Raw genomic sequence first — 20,241 nt, 5'->3', positions numbered from 1 at the left:
TTGCCTTAATATGTCTGTGTGTGCGTGTGTGCGCGCGCACGTGTGTGTCTTAACCACTAGGGGAAGAGAGAAAGGACATCCTTGAAAAGACCAGCAAATTGAAGTTTTATCTTATGATATTCCCTGTGGCTGAAATGACCTTCCTCTGCTTTCTCTCTTCATGTACATACATGTACGTATGTATACAAACATACACATCACACACATAGTTACATTTTAATAAACACTGGGAAGAAACAGCAATTATACATGCCAAAGTGTCAAGGGAGCATTCCCCTGGAGAGCTAAATAGGAATAAGAGATGAGTACATTTTATATATTATTTAATATTTTAATGCATAGGATAATTTGCAATTTTAACTTTCATAAAACAAAATATGACATTTATAAGATATCTTTCATTCAGTATACACCGTGGGTGAGACGTAGCTTAAGACCTCAAAATTGTAAGACACAATTTTACTGGCAATGAAACAATGAGCTGTATTTCATGCACGGAAATTTGAACTGAATCTTAAAGAAAATTAGAAGAGGCAGGGCTCAGGAATGTCTTTCCTGATGTTAAGGGGGAGCAGAGTAATAGCTAACACACAGGACAGCGTGCACCTAGCTGGCCTTTGTTCAGACTGGAATGAAACGGACCTCATAGAAGGGTGCTATAGAGCCTATCCCTTTGAGAGCTGGGGTAGTGTCAATGTCTTTTGGATCAACCAGAGATTTCAAAGTGAAATGCTGTAAAATGCTGACCAGGAATAAAAACAGCTCCATGCGGGCCAGGCCTTCTCCAACACAAACTCTTTTTCCTAAAAATGACACATAAATTAGATACTCATTTAATTGTATTTCTGATCTAGCATGCAGGAAGTTTAAATAAATACAGAGTGAGTGAATATATAAATATATATACTAATAAAATACCTATTAAACTATGGCTTCTCCTGTTTACACCAAAACCTGGTTTGCTTCATTTCCTTAGAACATATTTCTATGTGCATGCTATAAGGAAAAATATCTTTTCTATATACCCATGTTGGAATTGCTTGGCTGAGGTTTGCCTGTGACATCTTTTTACACACACTCACACACTTACACACTTATCCTCAGGGGCATGAGAAACACACTACATTTTTCCATCTACCTCTAACCCAAGATTCAACAACAGATTTATTTCTCCTCACCTGGATTCCTAAAACTAATCTTAACCTTGTGATGTCCCTGCTTTCAAAGTATTTCAAGAGCTTACCATTGCCAACAAGAAATATCACACACCAGCTACAAGTATTACTAACTATTCAATAATCCCCAGATAGGCAGTTTCAAATGTTAGGTATCCAGTCATCCCTCCAACTGAAATAGTCTTTTCCTCTGCTCTGCCTGCTGATATTCCCGACACCCTTCTAGGTCCAGCTCAGATGTCATTTATTCTATGCAAACCTCTCTGATGTACTCAGGGGGATATGATCCACAGCCTTATCTGTTTCCCACAACTCATTAATGTGTCTACTACAAAATATTTCACATGAGATTTTAATTATTCCTCTGTCCCACAGAATGGAATTTAAGCTTGGAAGGTAAGGCCTTAGCTCTTGTAATGATATCACAGTGTGAGGACAAAAGCAAGCCTGCAAGTCCTGGGAAATGTGTAGAAATCTCAAGCACTCTTATTATACAACAGTGGGTCCAAAACACAGGAAGAAAGAGAAGGGGAGGAACAGTAGGGTCTTGCTTTGAGATCACCTCCCGGCGTTGTTCATACTCTTGGGACCACAGTACCCAACGGGCACTTCATTCCGATTTTCTTAGATATTCAAGCAGGAGCAAATCTCTCATTTTTGTCCCTCTTTCAGTTACTTCTATAGGAAGGGCCCTTCACCCTCTACTCTTCCCCTAGCTTCTCTTTTGGAGTGTGCTAAACATCTTCTTCATCTTCCTGCCTCCACTGTCTGTTGGTTTGTCTTCTATGCCTACTCTGTGTCCAGGAAGCGGATTTCGATAGACTGCTTAAACCAACAGTTAGGTCCCTTCTTCATGGTCAATACATTCAGAGGACTGCATATTAAAAAGGTTAGAGTATTTATTCCCTCAATCCCAGCCTGCCAGGGCACACTTTAGGCGTTGGCTGTATTCCCCCATCTATAAACCCACCTCCTGTTGAGGGTTCCACTCTCTCTGTGCTAAAGGTCTGCTTGTTCCAGGAACACCCTCCTTCTCCTGACCCTCCCCACACAAGACAGTAATATCTTCCTGCTGGTGCTAGTCTCTGAGTACTTTACCACTCCTTGCTACTTCCCTTCATCCTGCCCACACCTCTGAAAACAGTCTCTTCATTAAACTGTTTTTAATTAATCTTTTTCAGTATCCCACGTGTTTCTTTCAAGGGCCCTGACAAATTGAAAGAAGATACCGTGATGTTTCTTCCTGTAAGAAAATTGCCCTTATCCTCCAACAACTGTGGCCTTGGCCCCTGACCCACAAAAGGCAAGAGTCAGGAGTTCCTCTCTCTGGGCTCCCACAGAAACCTTTCAAAGAGCGTTTGTCTCTGTGGAGTCTCATTGCTTGTTAATTTGCTTTCATCTCTCTTAGAGGATAGATCTGTATCTTATTCACAGTTGGATCCCTGGATCTGAGTGAGCATAGGTCTGCTACATGGGTCCTTAGCGAAGTTTACTGAGTGAACTAGCTTCTCAGGGCAGGTGAGAAAAGTCTTAGGCACTGGACATCTAGGAGGAGTTCTTAAGAACCTCAGTGGTGGGTTGCAGGGCAGAACTCAGTAAACGCAACCTCCAATGCAATAAGAAAAAATCTGGACCTTAGGAGTGGTACCTCTAGCCTCATGCAAATGACAATTTGTCCAAGGCAGAGTAGCTTCCATGCAAAGCCCTTCCTCATCTCATTTGACCCTGATGTACAGATAAAAATGAAGCATGCTTGCCTGCTGAAAAAGTCATGAAGTAGTCACTCTTCTTAAAGTTGCCACTTTCATCCAGGAAGTGACCAGGGTCAAACTGCTCTGGATTGGGAAACTCTTTGCCATCATACAGAACAGAAGTCAGAGATGTTACTATGGCTGTGCCCTGCGATAAGACAAACAGATAAACTGGATTATAGAGAAGGTCATGGAACTTGGAGGGAGAGATGCCTTATCTAATCCTTTTCTTTTATACATCAGGAGAGTGAGGCACAAAAATATTTTTTACTCCATGTCACAGAACAAATTAATGACCAAGCGAACAAGTCCGAAGTCATATCATCCCAGTGCAGAGCGCTGTTAACTGACTCCAAGGCCATCCTCCTCAGTTTGTAGTCTGACACCAGCACTTGCTTTTCAGAAAACTTGAGGGAGCTGCACTTTCGTTGACAAATAAATTGCAGTATTGTCTAAGAGTGCTGATGTCACTGATAATAACTCATTCTCTTCAGAACCAAGTATGATGTCTTAGAAACTCTACCTGAGTGGCCATATTCGTGAAAACCATTTCTTTCCCAGTAAGATGAAAAACTGGAAGGTATCCCTTCCTCTGCTACTTTCCTTCAATGTAATTATTGCATATTCTTGTGGAAATAAAAGGGTATTTCCACCTTCTAGTAAGTTTCCCTAAACTCAGAGATACACTGTAACATCATAATTTGGAGTTTAGTTTTCAGCATCAATCAAATATTTCTCTTAAATTAAGCTCTGTGACCACAGGTAAGTTGTTTAGCACTTCCATGCCTCATTTTCATCACAGGGAAAACATAAACAATACGTTAGCATTGGCTGATTGTAAATATAAAATGAGGTAATACATGAAATACTTTTTACGCAAACATTACCACATGTTAAAGCACTCAGTAAAGAACTTTTCTTACAGTTATGGTAATAATGATTGTATTCACGATATTGTGGGATCTTCATAAAGGTCATACATTTAGTACCCAGCAGAGACAAAATTCAAATCCAGATCCGTCTGAATCCTTCGTGTGTAAGTTTCTAAGAATATATCAATTTTTTCTAGGCTGTCCAATTTGGGGAAAACAGATATACTTAGGAACATACAACCTACAAAGAAAGAATCATGAAGACTTAGAAATTTTGAATACACCAGTCACTAGTGAGGAGATTGAGATTCCCAACAAAAGTGCAAGGTCCAGGTGATTTCACTGATGAATCCTACCAAATATTTGTCTTGGGAACAAGACAAGGATGAACACTCTCACCAATTTTACTGAATAGAACAGGCCAGGATTGGGGGAAATTTTTTTTAAGATGTAAGAGAATTGAGTATGTTTGAATGATAATGGAAAGAAGCCAGCAGGCAGGGAGAGAAGAAAGTGAATGAAAAAAGAAGAAATGATTATTTGAGGAGGATTCCTGAAAAAGGGAGAGGAGAGGGATCCATGATACAGGAAAAAAGATTTACTTTAGATAAAAGGAGAGCCCTTCTCCCACAACAACAAAGTGAAAGAGAAATCAAAGGGTGTGGATGTCACTAAATTTGTAAATCTAGTGCAAGGGAGTTGAGGGAGTTCCCCTCCAATGGCTCTGATTTTCTCTGTGGAAGACCAGGTCACTTGAGAAAAAGTCCATGGTAGAGAACTGGAAGGGGAGAATTCAGGGCTGAAAGTCACTGGCGTGCGTGGCAGAGCAAGGTGAGTGAGATTACAAAGGAAGATTGTTGGGTAAGATTGAGGACACGTGTTGGGATAGTGATAATAATACCAACCTGCCGGGCTGCATGGCCTTTTCCAGAAGAGGTAAGTAGCTCAAAAACAGGCAGGGAAGAAAATTATTGCCGTGGGACTTTTAACAAATAAGTGAAACAGATAGTTATGGAGGCAGGGGGTGGAGCAGTCGGGACACAGGATACTGGTTAAGTGGTAAGAGTAATAAAAAATACACAGGAAAACAGGGAAGTGGACAGAAGATTGGGAGAATGAACAGACAGAGTGTGGAGCTATGAATGTACTGAAAATCCTGTGGGAGTGTAAGCACTATGATATGTATTAAACTGTATCGACAAACTAGGAGCAATGGCGCATGTGGTCAGAGGGTGAAATGTATGAGTTATGATTGTGCAATACCTACAGAAAGTTAGGCAATCTATAATTCTACTACCGTGATAGTTGATAAACTAAGATTCTGAAGGGGGACTATAGATGAAATACCTCTCACCTTGGGAATAATGTATTCTCTGAATTTAACGTCCTGAGTTGTTGCATGGGGCATGCTGCCGGGCACCAGGTCGATGTATCTCTGGATTTCGTGCACCACGGCATCCGTGTAGGGCATGTGGCTCCTGTCCTGCATGCAGGGGCTCCGGTGTCTGCCAATCACACGGTCAATCTCTTCCTGGACCTTAGCTGGCAAGATAGGAAGCAGAATTTATGTCAGGTGATAGACGCTTTTTTAAACCTTCTTAATCATGGTTCCATTGGAAGATTTGTTTGCCAAAAAGATGTATCTGAAAAGAATTTTTTTTGCTTTATAGCTTCTAAAATTTAGGGAGTGAGTCTTTTTGACAAAGATCGTGATTTTGTACAATCAATCCTTACATTGCAGATGCATTTGAACAGAAATATCTTTTGACAAAAATATGTTTATATGGGCTTGGAAAGCCTTTCAAGTAATATCTTTATAGAGAAATAGGAAGGCTAATTCTTTCCAGGTCCTAAGACAACTCTGCTCACTGCCTCGGCCTGAAGCAAGTCAAGGATGCTCCACCACAGCGCGGAGAACAATGACCTCTGCCCTTCAACTCTCTGCTGCCAGTTAAATATTTCACTCTCTTTTTGTACCACCATGTGACTTGAACTTAATTCATCCAGTGGTAGGAGGATGTACTAACGATGGAAGTTTCTCAGGTACATTTTCTAGACAGGTGAAGAGTAGAATCGTCATCAGGGTTGCCTGCCAATTTCTACCCAAAATTGCATTCTGTCCATCATCTGTGACCATACCTGTGACCTCTGGGTGCTTCAGCAGGAGCAGGAGTCCATATCTCAAAGTCATGCTTGTTGTCTCTGTTCCAGCAGTAAATACATCCCATACAGTAGTGATCAAGTTGTCCATGGTAAATTCAGACTGCTTATTGTGCTTTTCCTAGCAATGATGTGTTGGGGATTACTTGATAAATAAAAGAGTCTTAGAAGTAACATGACATAATTCAATATAACATCATTACTTGCTTAATTTGCTTATTTGACAAATTAAGCTAGACATTAGAGAGTGCTATGGCTGAAGGTAAAGTTACATGAGTTGTTAGGACTCCTTTTAAACAGTTAAAATATAATCAGAGTTACAAACTTCCAACAATTCCTTTCTGAGTCTTTACTTTCTCCCCCACGAGAGCAAATCAATTCTTCAATAATTTATTTCTAACTTGAGTCTTACATGTCATCACTGCTATTCACGGTCAATTCAGGCATCTATTTTCTGTTTCATCACATCTAAATTTCTCACTCAAGGCTCTAGAACTACCCACCTACAAACTACACCACTATTTCCAAATTCAAAAGTCATTGCAACCATGAGAGTTCCTCAGTTATGATCAAGATAAATTGTTTGAAATTCCATACACTTGATCACTGCACTTGTCTTTCCCTGAACCCATTTGGTCATCTCTGCTAATCTAAGCCATGGTTTCCTCAAACCCTACCTCACCTGTTTCCTAGAGCCTTTCCGAGGGTAAGCCCTTCTAGATTCCAACCCATTCCTGCGTTCTCTCATTTGTTACATTTTCCATTCATGGAATTTATTTTTTGAAAGAGAACATGCTTTCTATCATTAATCTTGAAGTTGTGTGTGTGTTTCAATCTATCCCCAAATAAAGAATCAGCTTTGACATGGTAAATATAAAATCTTCCAGGTCATTTTCAGTGAGAATTTAGAAATATCTCAGGACATCCACTATGGTTTCCACAAACAAGAGGTTGCACAAGCAATTAGTACATCTTTAAGAAGGAGCATTTGTTTTAATATAGCCGTTTCACTGAGAAGAAACAAGCTATCCCATGAGCCACATCCCATCGCCCACAAAGATGAAGGAGCAAATCAGGGTCACGTTATACCTTTTCCATTTTAATCAGGAAGTAATCAATAAAGTCTTGAGGGTTACTGAGGTCAAGGAATTCTTGGTGTTTCTTTATGTTCTCAAAAATGAACTTTCTTTGCTCAATTATGTTTTTAAATAGTGTATTATGACTTCCTGGGAGATAATGTATTAAAAAGGGGAAAGCATTGTAGAGCTGAAAGAGGAAAGAATCATTCATTAATTCATTTAGCAAACTTTTACAGGCCCATAGTATGTATCAGACACATTGGTATAAAATGAATAGATAAAGATGAATAAGACATGCTTCTTGCACTGGAACACACTTGGGATCTGAAGGAGAGGGAACTGATAAAATGGCCAGAGTTATATAAGTTACCAACCCATTTGAAAAAAAGCATTTCAAAATGCACAAGTTACCATGCAAAAATTGAAAATGAATTTTTAAATTCATTTTCTAGCCATAACTCTCTGAAGAAATTCTGCAGCATACCCCACCTTTCCAAAGGAGGGTACTGAGGTTCGAAAAGTCAACCAGCCTAAACAATGTGCAAGGCTCATACCCTTTTTTCTATATTATTTTTTAGGAAAGTATAGCTAGCATATGATATTTTATTAGTTTGAGATGTAAAAAATAGTGATTCAACATTTACATACATTACGAATTGATCACCATAAGACCAGCAACAATCTGTCATCATACATTTATTGAAATGTTACTGCCTCTATTCCTTATGCTGTACATTACATCCCCGTGACTTATTTATTTTATAACTGGAAGTTGTACTTCTTAATCCCCTTCACCTATTTCATCCATTCCCCCACCTCCTCCCCACTGATGACCACCAGTTTCCTGTATCTATGAGTCTGTATCTGCTTTGTTTTGTGTTAGTTTGTATATTCCAAATATGAATTAAATCATGTGGTATTTGTCTTTCTCTGGTTAACATTTTTCCCAGAGCATAATACCTTTTAGACTCATCCACTTTGTCACAAATGGTACAATTTCATTCGGTTATGTGGCTGAGTAAAATTCCATTCTATGTGTATATACACATACATACACACACACACACACATACACAAACCCCACGTCTTCTTTTTCCATTCACCCATCAATGGACACTTGCTTCCATACCTTGGCTATTGTAAATAAAGCCGCAGTGAGCACAGGGTGCATATATCTTTCCAAATTACTATTTGGGTTTTTTTCAGATAAATATCCAGGGAGTTTTAAACTTTTTGAGAAACACCAAAATGTTTTACACAGTAGCTACAGCAATTGACATTCTTACCAACAGTACTTGAGGGTTCCCTTATCTACACTTCCACCCCAGAACTTGTTATTTGTCTTTTTTATAATAGCCATTCTGATCAGTGTGAGGTTATATCTTATTGTGATTTTGATTTGCATTTTTCTAGTGATTAGTGTTTGGAGCATCTTTACATGTGTGTTTAGCATCTGCATATCTTCTTTGTAAAAATGTCTATTGGAGTCCTCTGCCCATTTTTTAATTAGCTTTCTTTTCTGATCTTTGTGTAGTTTGGATATCAACCCCTTGTCAGATAGATCATCTACAAGTATCTTTTCCCATTCAGTAGGCAGCCTTTTTGTTTTGTGATAGTTTCCTTCACTGTGCAACAGCTTTTATATCTACTTAGATCACATTTCTTTAGTTTGGCTTTTGTTTCCCTTGCCTAAGAAGACATATCCCGAAAAACAGAAAAAGACTGATATCAAAAACATACTGCCTATGTTTTCTTCTAGAATTGTTAGGGTTTCGGCTCTTACATTTAAGTCTTTAATCCATGTTTAGTTTATTTTCATATATGGTATGAGAAAGGTATCCAGTTAGATTTTTTGTATGTAGCTATTCAGTTTTCCCAACACTATTTATGGGTGAAGCTATCTTTTCTGCATTTTATATTCTAGCCTCCTTTGCCATAAATTAAGTGTTGATAAGTGCGGGTTCATTTCTGGGATCTCTATCCTGTTCCATTGATGTATGTGTCTGTTTTTGTGCCAGGACATTACTGTCTTGATTACTGTAGCTCTGTAGTGCAGTTTGAAATCAGGGACGTGATACCTCCAGTTTTGTTCTTTCTTGGCTATTTGGGTCTTCTGTGTTTTCATACAAAAGTATTTGTTCTACAGTTCTGTGAAAATGCCATTAGTATTTTCATAGGGATTACACTGTATCTGTACATTGCCTGGGTACTGTGCTCATTTTAACAATATGAATCTTCTAATCCTTGAACACGGTCTATCTTTCTATTTGTTTGTGTTGTCTTCAATTTCTTTCATCAGTGTCTTATAGTTTTATCCAGTACAGGTTTTTACCTCCTTAGTTAGATTAATTACTGGGTATTTTATTCTTTCTGATGTAATTATAAATGAGATTGTTTTCCTAACTTCTCTTTCTTATAGCTCATTGTTAGTGTATAGAGTTGCCACAGATTTTTGTATAATAATTTTTTATCCTGAAACTTTCCCAAATTCTGAATAGTTTTTTGGTGGTGTCTTTAGGATTTTCTATGTATACTATCATGTCATCTGCAAACAGTGACAGTTTTTGTTTTCTCTCCAAATTAGGATTCCTTTTCTTCCTTATGATTCTCTGCTGTGCCTAGGGCTTCGAATACTATGTTGAATAAAAGTGGTGAGAGTGGGCATCCCTGAGTTGCTCTTGATCTTAGCGGAAATGCTTTCAGGTTTTCACCAGTGAGTATGGTGTTAGCTGTACACTAGTCTTGTGTGGTCTTTATCATGTTCAGTTGTGTTCTTTCTAAATCCATTATGTGGAATTTTTATCATATAAATGGGCAGTGAAGTTCATCAAAAGCTTTCCTGTGTAATTTGAGAAGATCATATGCTTTTTATTCTTCATGTTGTTAATGCAATGAATCACATTGATTGATTTGCAGATATTGAATCATCCTTGCATCCCCAGAATAACTTTGATTTGATCGTGGCATATGTTTTTTTAATGTCTTGCTGAATTCTGTTGGCTAATATTTTGCTGATGATTTTGGCACCTATGTTCATCAAGGATATTGGCCCATTTTTAGCTCTTTTTTGGAGTTTCTTGATCTGGTTTTCGTGTCAGAGTAATGCTGGTATCATAGAGTAAGTTTCAAAGTGTGCCTTTCTCTTCATTGTTTTGCAAGAGTTTGAGAAAGATATCTATTAACTCTTCTTTAAATGTTCAACAGAATTAACTTGGGAGGCCATCTGGTCCTGGACTTTTGCTTGTTGGAGGTGTTTTGATTTCTGATTCAATTTCATTACTAGTAATCCTCTTTCAATCTTGATATGTTGTGTGTTTCTATGCATTTATCCACTTTTTTTAGGTGTCCAATTTGTTGCTGTCTAATTGTTCATAGTGGTTTCTCATGATCCTCTGAATTTCTATGATATCATTTGTAATATTTTCCCTTTCATTTCTGATTCTTTTCTATTTAGACTTTTTTTTTTTTGATGATGATGATTTTCGCTAAAGTTTACCAATTTTGTTTATCTTTTTGGAGAACCAGCTCTTAGTTTCATTGATCTTTTCTATTCTCTTTGTAGTCTCTGTTTCATTTATTTCCTCTCTGATCTTAATTATTTCCTTCCTTCTACTAACTTTGGGCTCTGTTTGTTCTTCTTTTTCTTATGATTTTATGTTAAGGTTAGACTGTTTACTTGAGATTTTTCAAGTTTCCTGAGGTAGGCCTATTTTGCTCTTAACCTCCCTCTTAGAACTGCTTTGGGGCATCCTATAGATTTTGGAATGCTTTGTTTCCATTTTCATTTCTCTTAAAGTTTATATTTCCACTCTGATTTCTTTATTGACCCATTATTGTTTAGTAACATCTTATTCACCCCCATGATTTTGTGTTTTTTTCTAGTCGTCTTCTTATAACTGATTTCCAGTTTCATACCATTGTGATCAGAAAATATGCTTGATATCATTTTAATTTCTTGAACTTATTGATATTTGTAACATAGCATGATCTATCCTGGAGAATGTTTTATGTCAACTTCAAAAGTATCTGCTTCATTTGGTGGGAATGTTCTGTATAAATCTATTAGTAAGTCTATCTGATCTAATGTGTTGCTTAACACGAACGTTTCTTTGTTAATTTTATGTTTGGGTAATCTAGCCATTAATGTAAGTGGTGTGTTAAAGTCCACTATTATTATTGTATTACTGCCAGTAACTCCTTTTATGTCTGTTCATATCATACACTTCTTTTATAATGAAAAAACTGCATTAAAAGATTAAGAAAATGCCTAAATTACTTTGCTTATTTTTAGTTTGATATTTTACCCTATCAGAAATGCACACACTGTCCTTATTTATCTGGCCATTCCCACTCAAGAGTTTACTGGCTCCTTTTTAAACAGTAGCTTCAGGACTTAATATCCTTCTGAAGGCACTGAAGAAATTTATTTGGCTGGGAGCTTGTATCAACCTAATAGAGGATGAAGAAAAGTAGTTTCTAGGCTTACCTCATCCCTTTCCCTGGCTAAGCTACTTTGGAAAATATGCTTAGTATCTCTATGTGAGTTTTTTGGTCTAAAAAATTAGGAGTAGACTATTTGTTCTCTATGGTCCTTTTAAGGTAGAAAACATCATAACCTTAGGAGCCACACAAAATTTAGGTTGTTAATTATTGTACAACACAGGTTGTTGACTTTTTCTGACAGTGTACTATAGTAAAAAATACATTTTACATAAATACCCTTTCCATGTATACACATAAATATCAGGGCGAAAAAAGGTTTCTCAAAAAAACCCACAAAAAACCTTCCTAAACTGTTACACTACGATATCGTATTTTTCTTTCTATTACTGTATTTTTTGCTTTAAAATTAATTTAAACCCATTAAAGTAATTTTATAACTTGCTGATTTGTTATAAATGATAGCTTGATAAACCTTAGTCATTCTGAAATACCACAAAGGGATGTGGTTGGATGAGCAATCAATCTCCTAGGTAATTACTTCTCACTGAAAGACAATCTTGACCTTACCTCTATCCAGGAGGTGCTTGCAAGTCTTGCATTTTCATTGACATATTTTATCAAAGTTAGGAATTCCTCATCACTGTACTCAAAACGGTTCCGGAAGATAATAGAGCAGATCACATTGCAGGGAGCACAGCTCAGAAGGAAAGTTGGATCACACGGAGATGCTAAAAAACAATATAAATGTTAGTGCGCAACTATCATATAAATCTTAAGTGTACTGTTTAAAGTAATTAAGAAGGGTTGACTTCTAAGATTTTTTTAATTTTAGGGGACACGCCATCATCACTATAAACCCAACATGCCTGAAATAAAATTTATGTGTTTCCACAAGCAAAACTGTCTAATCCAGTCTAATATACTTATTAATTTCCACCCAGGTATTCTCCTATTGACTTCATTCTCCAAATAAGAGCCATAAGGTAATTCACAAGAAGATAATTTTAAAATCTCTTTAAAGTCATAAAATTTGGCTCTCAGTGTGGATACTTCTTCATGATGCCCACAGGAAACTGAGCAACATAATAAGAAAATCAGAAGACAGAGGAGATTTGGAATCATATTTTGTAAAAGGCAATTGAAAAAAGTTGGGTGTGCTTTTCTTGTAGAAGAGAAGAATAATGAGAGGAATTGAAGTGACATTCAGATTGTTCAAAAAATATGTTATACTATTAGGAAGAGGCTTCCATATATAATAAAGAACATGACTCCATTTTTTGCTCTTCGATTACTGACAGCTTTGAATACTCATCTTTTCTTCTTCTGTTCACATCTGCACAAGCTATTTTTTAGAAGTTCAGGTGATCCCTTCTTTGGCACAAGGAGGAAGTTTTAACCACAAAGCCCTGATCTATACCTGGGAACCCTCATCCTTACTCCATGCCCTTACCACCATAAAAATCTCAAGCCATTATCCTTTCCCTGCCCTCTCAAGCCACTTTTGGATCTGCTCAGTAACCACCCTGCCCTCCACAGAAAGCCCCATATGTAAATAATAAACCTGTTCATATTCTATTGAGATGTGTGTGGCACCACTAATATCAATGTCTAAACCAAATTGGGGTTGAGAGGTCCATCCTGCCTCTGTGAGGTGACCACAATGTAATACTCCAAAAGGAAAGAATTTAGCAGGGATCAAAAAGCAGAAGTTACAAGGAAAAAAGTTTCTGCACAACATGTGAAATAAACTTCCAACAGTTAGTTATCCAGTGACAAAATGGGCTACCCCAAGAGTATGAGGTCTCCACAGTTAGGTGGGATGGAGCAGAGCCTGGGTGGTCATAGCTCAGGAGGCTGAGGAAGGTCATATTCACTGTAAGAAAAGTTGAGCCAATTAATGATAAGTTCTGCTTGAAATACAAATTAAGTGGATAAAGTCATTTTCCAGGTAATATATATCAAAACCCAATATTCATTGATTTACTAATTCCATTTCCAATATTTTATTCTAAGAAAGTAGTCAGAGATATTCAATCATTAATACGGATTGCGTTTTTTAAAATATTATTAGCAACAAAGAATTTAAAACAGTCTATCTGGCCAAAAGTAAAGACTGCTTAAATAAATTATGATATATTTAAAATAATGGAATACTGTACTATTCAGTTAATAATTTAACAATTATTAACATTTAACAATTAAACGTGAAAACATTTAACAATTAACAATTAACGTGAAAAAAATTTAACAATTTTTTTGTTAAACAAAAAACATTTAACAATTAAACGTGAAAAAAATTTATTTAATATATTAAATTTAAACATAAGGTTAGAAAACCATCTATGTAATATAAGCCTTGTGTTATCACTTCTTCTGCCAGGTCTCCCATCCATTCCTAGGTCATAGGTACGAAAAGTTTAAATGATGTTCAGTGACGCTCTACTGCCATTTCCAGAGACTTATTCTGTGGAAGAATCCAGAATCATACAAATATTTGTAAAAAATTGCATTTTTATATTAATAGCAGCAAGAAAGCAAAGGGGAAAAAAGCAAAGGGAGCAACCTATCTGGACAACAATATAATATTGGTTAAAAAAACACAAGGGCAATTCAGCACTTCATTTAATTTACCATTTAATATAGTGTTATTAAGCTAATCATGTGCTTGAAAGATATTTAAATATTGAAGTTAAAAAACCACAAAGGTCTTATGATCCTGTTCTTGCTCCTTCCCTGCCAAATCTCCTACCCATCCCTTTCTCTTCTACCCTCTTCCAGGTCTGCACGTGCACCCACACATATACATGCTTAGCAGATCTGTGCTACAGCAGCTCCCTCCCTTCACACCGACGGGTGAACTGTAATACAGTCTTGAACACTGAGATTTGGCATGAATTCTACCAGTGAAGCACCATCTTTTGTTTGTTTGTTTTATAAGGTATGATAGACAGCACTGTGTAAGTTTCAGGCACAGAGCATAATGCCTTGACATATACATGTTGCAAAGTATTTTCAATGTTTCTCAAGAAGTTACTAGAGAAGGCAGTTTTTTCAACTTACTGTCACCAAAACTACTAGCAGATTACCAAAATCCGTGTTCTCTTCTTTACCCTGTGCACACCAAGAACTGCATTTCTGAGTTGCTCTTACAGTTAAGTGTGGCCCTGCAACTGAGTTACAGCCCATGGAATATGAAAGAAGTTGTGTGCCACAGCCATGCCTGGCCTATTCAAGGACTATTTGTTCCTGTCCTGGTTCTTTCCTCCTCCCACTACCATTCAAAGAGATGAGCTGTGGGTGCCACTGGAAGCCGTACATTGAAGATACCAAAGACCGTATAAACTTGGTGCCTGATAAGATTGTTACACCAACCACTTCACCTCTTATTACTGTTCTGTGAGCAGAAAGTAAACTTCTGTTGTACTTGAGCCATTATCCCTCTCCAGTGTATCTGTAACAGCATTCAGTCTACCCAAACTATCGCTGTTAATTTCATAAAGAAATACCCACCATTGGTTTTTTTTAATGATTCTACCAAACACAAGGCTTCCTCTTGAATTCTATCTTCAATAGTCTTCTTCCCCATCCCCATATTCCGCAAAACCATGAGGGAGAAACGCCGGGTTTGCTTCCATTTTTCTCCACTGCTGAAAACAATTCCTATGAGGAAATAAAAATAGGAAAGAACAACCTTCATTGTCATGAATTCTAGCTAAGAGTTTTCATCCCAGGAAATGATAATGACACTTAAGCACGAATAGAAATAGAATTGTGCCAGTCTCAAGGAATTTCTACTGAGCCCTACTTCACCTGTCTCCTCTCTTAATCCAGCCTAGTATTCTACTGTCAAGACTCTTGGTTTTACAAATTATCAAACTCCTCATCCATTAGTTCCTCCAAACTTCAGAACAACCAAGTATTCTGTCTCCTATTTACTGACGAGGAGGCTGAAGATGATGGAAGCAAAATGCTTTCTCTAGGATGACTCAGCTAATAAACCATGGAGTCCAAGTTACAGGTTAAGGTTTTAGGGCTGACTTGTGCATTTTAAGTAAATTGTAGAAAAAATAACATAAGGAGTCCATTCTTAAGAGAAGGTGAAACGGCATTTGTGCATTAGAAGGAAGCTCATGAAAACCTATTCCTCAAATAAGGGACACAGCCACAGCTCTTCTCATTTTAACATGCCCCCTCTATTTGTTAAACATCTTTTCTCAAATGTGGCCTTAACACCAGGGAATTTCAATATCAGATTTTCAGAGTCAAGTAAGATCAGAGGAGACAACAACACTCATAGGATACTCGTACAAAAAGATCTTAAAGAACAATGTAGAGAAGGAAATTACCTTATGGAGGCCTTATCTCTTTTTGCAGAAACCCAGTGACCCATCAGAGGACTGGACAGTTTCAGCTACAAAAGTAGTTCAATATTTAACTTTAAAAGCCTTTTTAATATCAACTCCAACTGATATTCCAATTGATACTTATCATGTTTCTCCACGATCCTCTTTTCAGAGCATCTTTGTGCTTTATGTTTAGCAGTCTACTGATTACAAATATTTCTTATGCTTTTTGTTAGAAGAACAAAAAAACTGAAGGCAAGGTTGGAAATATTCCGCACCTTCGTTGGTTCCATGCATAGTATGGAAGCTTCCTAAAATAGTCTCTTAACCACCATGAATATGGCCAGAAAGCAAAATGTTTGATGAATAGGGATAATTTAGTCATTTTCCTCTTTTCTGTTTGTCTCTGTCTCTTTCTCATTATCTTAACTGGCCATAATTTTAAATGAACATGGCTTAGTCACAAATTTGTAGAACATTAGTGGTTAGATGGTTTAATTTCATTGCATTTAATGTTTCAGGGAGACATTATGTCACCATCATTTTAAATATGGATTAATGATCCTTTATAGAAAATGCTGGACTTATGATGTTTTCATAGATTTCTCTAAGTACTTACAATTTCTCAATTCCTTAGCCTGTTTTTTTTTTTTAATTGAAGTATAGTCTGTTGACAATGTTAGCCTATTTGAATCTTTGAAATGAACAAACTGCCACATACTCCCGACATAGAAGCGTACCTAATCCCTGGTTGATTCTGTCTACTATTGGTAAACTGCCTCGGCCAGAGAACTCCTCACTCTGATCAATCAAAGCTTCCTTCACTGCTTCATATCCGTATAACACCACGGTGGGCTTCATGCCAAAATATACAGTGAACACAGGGCCATAGACTTCTGCTAGCTGGAAAAGGAACAGGAGATGCAAGAATAGTGAGAATTTCAACACTGAAAATGTAGATAAGTGGGGGGAATATTTTTAATCTTCTGAAGACACATTTTAATACTCATTCACCCATTAGAAAAGATTTCAATCTCTAGAATCAATAATTTAATAAGAAATCACATTATTCAAATGGTCATTTTCATTATAGTATTAATAATATATGATTATTATTACCATCAATAGTTAGCCTTTATTCAGCTCCTACTATGTGACAGTGGCTATATTATGAATTTTATTCATATTATTAAGTTCTTCTGCCAAACCTGTAACTGCACCAATTTCTACTTCCTTCCTATAAATACAATAAATCTTGCATTTCTCCTCCTGTTTAAGGGAACTTTCTTCCTCTTGCCCCCATGCAGACTATAACCATCCCTCATTATCCATTCTCCACATCTTTTTAGCACCAGGGACCTTTAAGTTTTAATAACACAGAAGAACGTAGTCAGACATTTCCCAGCTTCCTCTTGTGGCAGTGTGACTAAGTTTCCATGAACTGACGTTAACAGAAGTCATGTGTGCAAATCCTACACTTGCATAAATGGTAATTCATGCCCTTCATTTCTCTTTCAACACCTGTGTTGAAATGACAGCTTGGAGATGACTCCGCTATGACTATACGATGAGAACAATAGCTGAGGAGCAAAGAATTGTAAGCTACAAGACTCAGGAAATACTGACTCTCTGAATGACCTCACAGAGGAGAGGCAGCCTACCAGCACTTACCTCTCTGTCATTATGGGAAATAGAAATAAGCTCCTGCCTTCTTTAAGCCATTCTATTATGGGGTCTTTCTGTCATGGCAGCTTATTCAGTTTACTAAATGATATAGAACTAACACTCTTTCAATTTGTCCAGTATTTGAATCCTTCTGCTGTCTTACAATTCACTCTCCATGAAGCAACCAGGGCGATCTTTTCAGAAGGCAAATGTTAAGTAGCATCTCATTGCTCGTATACTAAAGACCAATATTCTTAAAAATCCTTATAAGACCTGTATGTTCTAGTCCCATGTTTACCTCTCCCATCTCATCTCACATCATGTCTTATTTTTTTACTTTCTATGCTACAACCAGACTCGTTCTCTTTCAGACTCCAACAAGAAATTCCCTTCCAGACTGAAGGAGCCTAGAACAAACGTCTACCTGTATTTTATCTGGTTAATGCCTAATTAGCCTTGAGATCTCAGCTTCAACTTCACTTCCTCAGAGAACACTTTGTTGACTCCTCCTACCCCTAGTCTTCCAAGCTATGTGGTCCCTTTCTGTTGTGTTCCTGTTACAGATTGTAATCATACATTTATTTACATGATTGTTTCATAAACACATGCCTACCCTCTAGACTTAAATTCCATAATGTTAAGATCTTTGTTCATTCACTTTTGAAAATCCCCAGCATCTAACATATTTGTTATTGAAAGTAGGTATTCAGTAACTTGTTGAACATATGATATACTCAAGTAACCTGTGCAAAATAATTATTACTCACATTTTCAAGAAATGAAAAATTAAAGCTCAGAGAGATTTCTAAAGTTTGCCCAAGGCTGTGCGTTAACAAGTGAATGAGCTGAGGTGCTGACACAATCTCTTCAAATCCAACGCCCAACACACAGGAAGAAGAGCTTCCAGGGGCAGTGCTCTGGTAACTAGCTGTCTCAGGGAAGTCAGAGTTCAGATAATTTCTTTGAGATTTAGAGAGCAATTGCTCTATAAATAGCTAGGAGCAGAACAGCTATTCGTTCAATCATCGACAAAATGTAACAGAAACTGTGAAATTTCCTCAAACTTTAGTTATTTCCTTGACTTCAAATCAATGTGTGCTTTTAGGAAAATTTTACTATTGTCACTCTGTAAATGTGTCTTTTAAAAAAAAAATTGAAAGCAGTTTCATTGCCATTAGAATTCAAAAAAGAATAATTACTATAAAGGGTACCTACATCACAATATGGACAGGAAATGCCTACTTTGGCAATTTCAACAATCACCTCATGGATTTCATTCCCTTTTGGCAATACCTTTAGGTATATACCATTTAAAATCATGTCTGGGTGTCACACAACATGAGCGAGTGGGATTTGTCCCAGGGATGCCAGGATGGTTCAGCATCCACAGCTCAATCAATGTGATTCACCACATTAGCAAATTAAAGGATAAAAATCATATGATCAACTCAATAGATACAGAAAAGCTTTTGACAGCAGTCACAGGGGAAAAAAAGAAATTAAAAGAATTGAAATTGGAAAGGAGGAAGTAACACTGTCATTGTTTGCAGATGACATTATACTATACTTACAAAATTCTAAAGATGCCACCAAAAAACTACTAGAGCTTTCCAATGAATTTGGTAAAGTTACACAATATAAAGTGAACATACAGAAATGTGTTGCATTCTGTACACTAACGACAAACTATCAGAAAGAGAAATTGAGAAAACAATCCCACTTACCATCACATCAGAAAGAATACAATACCTAGAAATAACCTAAGGAAGTAAAAGACTTGTACTCAGAAAACTACAGGACATTGATGAAAGAAATTTCAGAAAACACAAATAGGTGGCGAGACATACCATGCTCATAGGTTGGGAGAATTAATATTGGTTAAAGACCATGCTACCTAAGGCAATCAACAGATTCAGTGCAATTCCTATCAAAATACTGGTGGAATTTTACACATAACCAGAACAAAAATTGTAAAATCTATATGGAAACACAAAAGACCTCCAACAGCCAAAGCTATCTTAAGAAGACTAGAGCTGGAGGTATCACGCTCCTAGATTTCAGAATATAGCATACATTTTATAATAGCTTTAGCCAGAGTATAATCTATAAAAATTTCAAATGACAACATTATACACATGAAACTAATAGGAAATTGTACAACTATACCTTAATTTTAAAAATATATACATATATAGATAAAATCATGTCCAAGTTTCCAATGGGCACTCCCCTGTAAAACCACTTTTTGAAAATATGGTATCTGGGACCATGAAGTCTAGAACAAGATACAGGGCTGTCTTATTTACTCACTGCAAATAACTAGAAGAAAAATGAGTCATACATACCTTGCTCAGGGATTTGGTGACATCCTTAATGTTTATCTGTAGAATATTCCCAATGATGGGGAGAGGGGTAGGGCCAGGTGGCAGCTTCCCTTTGGCATAGCTTTGGTTCCACAGAAAAAGGAAAATCAAAAAAGAAAGACAAATCACCAGGACTATGAAGAGATCCATTGATGTGCCTTGTGTAAGTGCAATGGAAGGCTTAGAATCCAAAGACTTTTTAAATAGTAGGTGCAAACTCATCAGCAAACACGCAGTAAGTCTTTGAACCCTTGAGTAAATATTGTTTATCATCAGTGCACTTTGGCCTACCAGCAGACGTATAAATAAAAACACTCATCTTGGTGTTGATAAATATCCAAGTTTTCAACGGGAATCCCAACTAAAAAACAACTCACTTCTTCAGCGATG

The 20,241-nt window shown here is 37.0% G+C and overlaps 1 protein-coding gene across 1 annotated transcript; it reads right to left on the bottom strand.

The window, feature by feature from the left end:
- Positions 1 to 202: 202 nt before the first annotated feature.
- LOC105081809 (cytochrome P450 2C21-like) lies at positions 203 to 20,040 on the bottom strand. The gene is made up of 9 exons (XM_074373913.1): positions 19,834 to 20,040; positions 16,564 to 16,726; positions 14,991 to 15,140; positions 12,048 to 12,208; positions 7,048 to 7,224; positions 5,938 to 6,079; positions 5,153 to 5,340; positions 2,933 to 3,074; positions 203 to 803 (listed from the first exon to the last, which is right to left on the bottom strand). The coding sequence occupies exons 1-9, from the start codon at positions 19,999 to 20,001 to the stop codon at positions 622 to 624; spliced, it is 1,473 nt and encodes a 490-aa protein (XP_074230014.1). The 5' UTR covers positions 20,002 to 20,040; the 3' UTR covers positions 203 to 621.
- Between the last annotated feature and the right edge of the window lie 201 nt (positions 20,041 to 20,241).

The sequence above is a fragment of the Camelus bactrianus genome, chromosome 11, assembly GCF_048773025.1.
Source record: "Camelus bactrianus isolate YW-2024 breed Bactrian camel chromosome 11, ASM4877302v1, whole genome shotgun sequence".
NCBI lineage: Eukaryota > Metazoa > Chordata > Mammalia > Artiodactyla > Camelidae > Camelus > Camelus bactrianus.
Note: the sequence above shows the minus strand (reverse complement) of the source record. Positions and strands in the feature narration are given on the sequence as shown.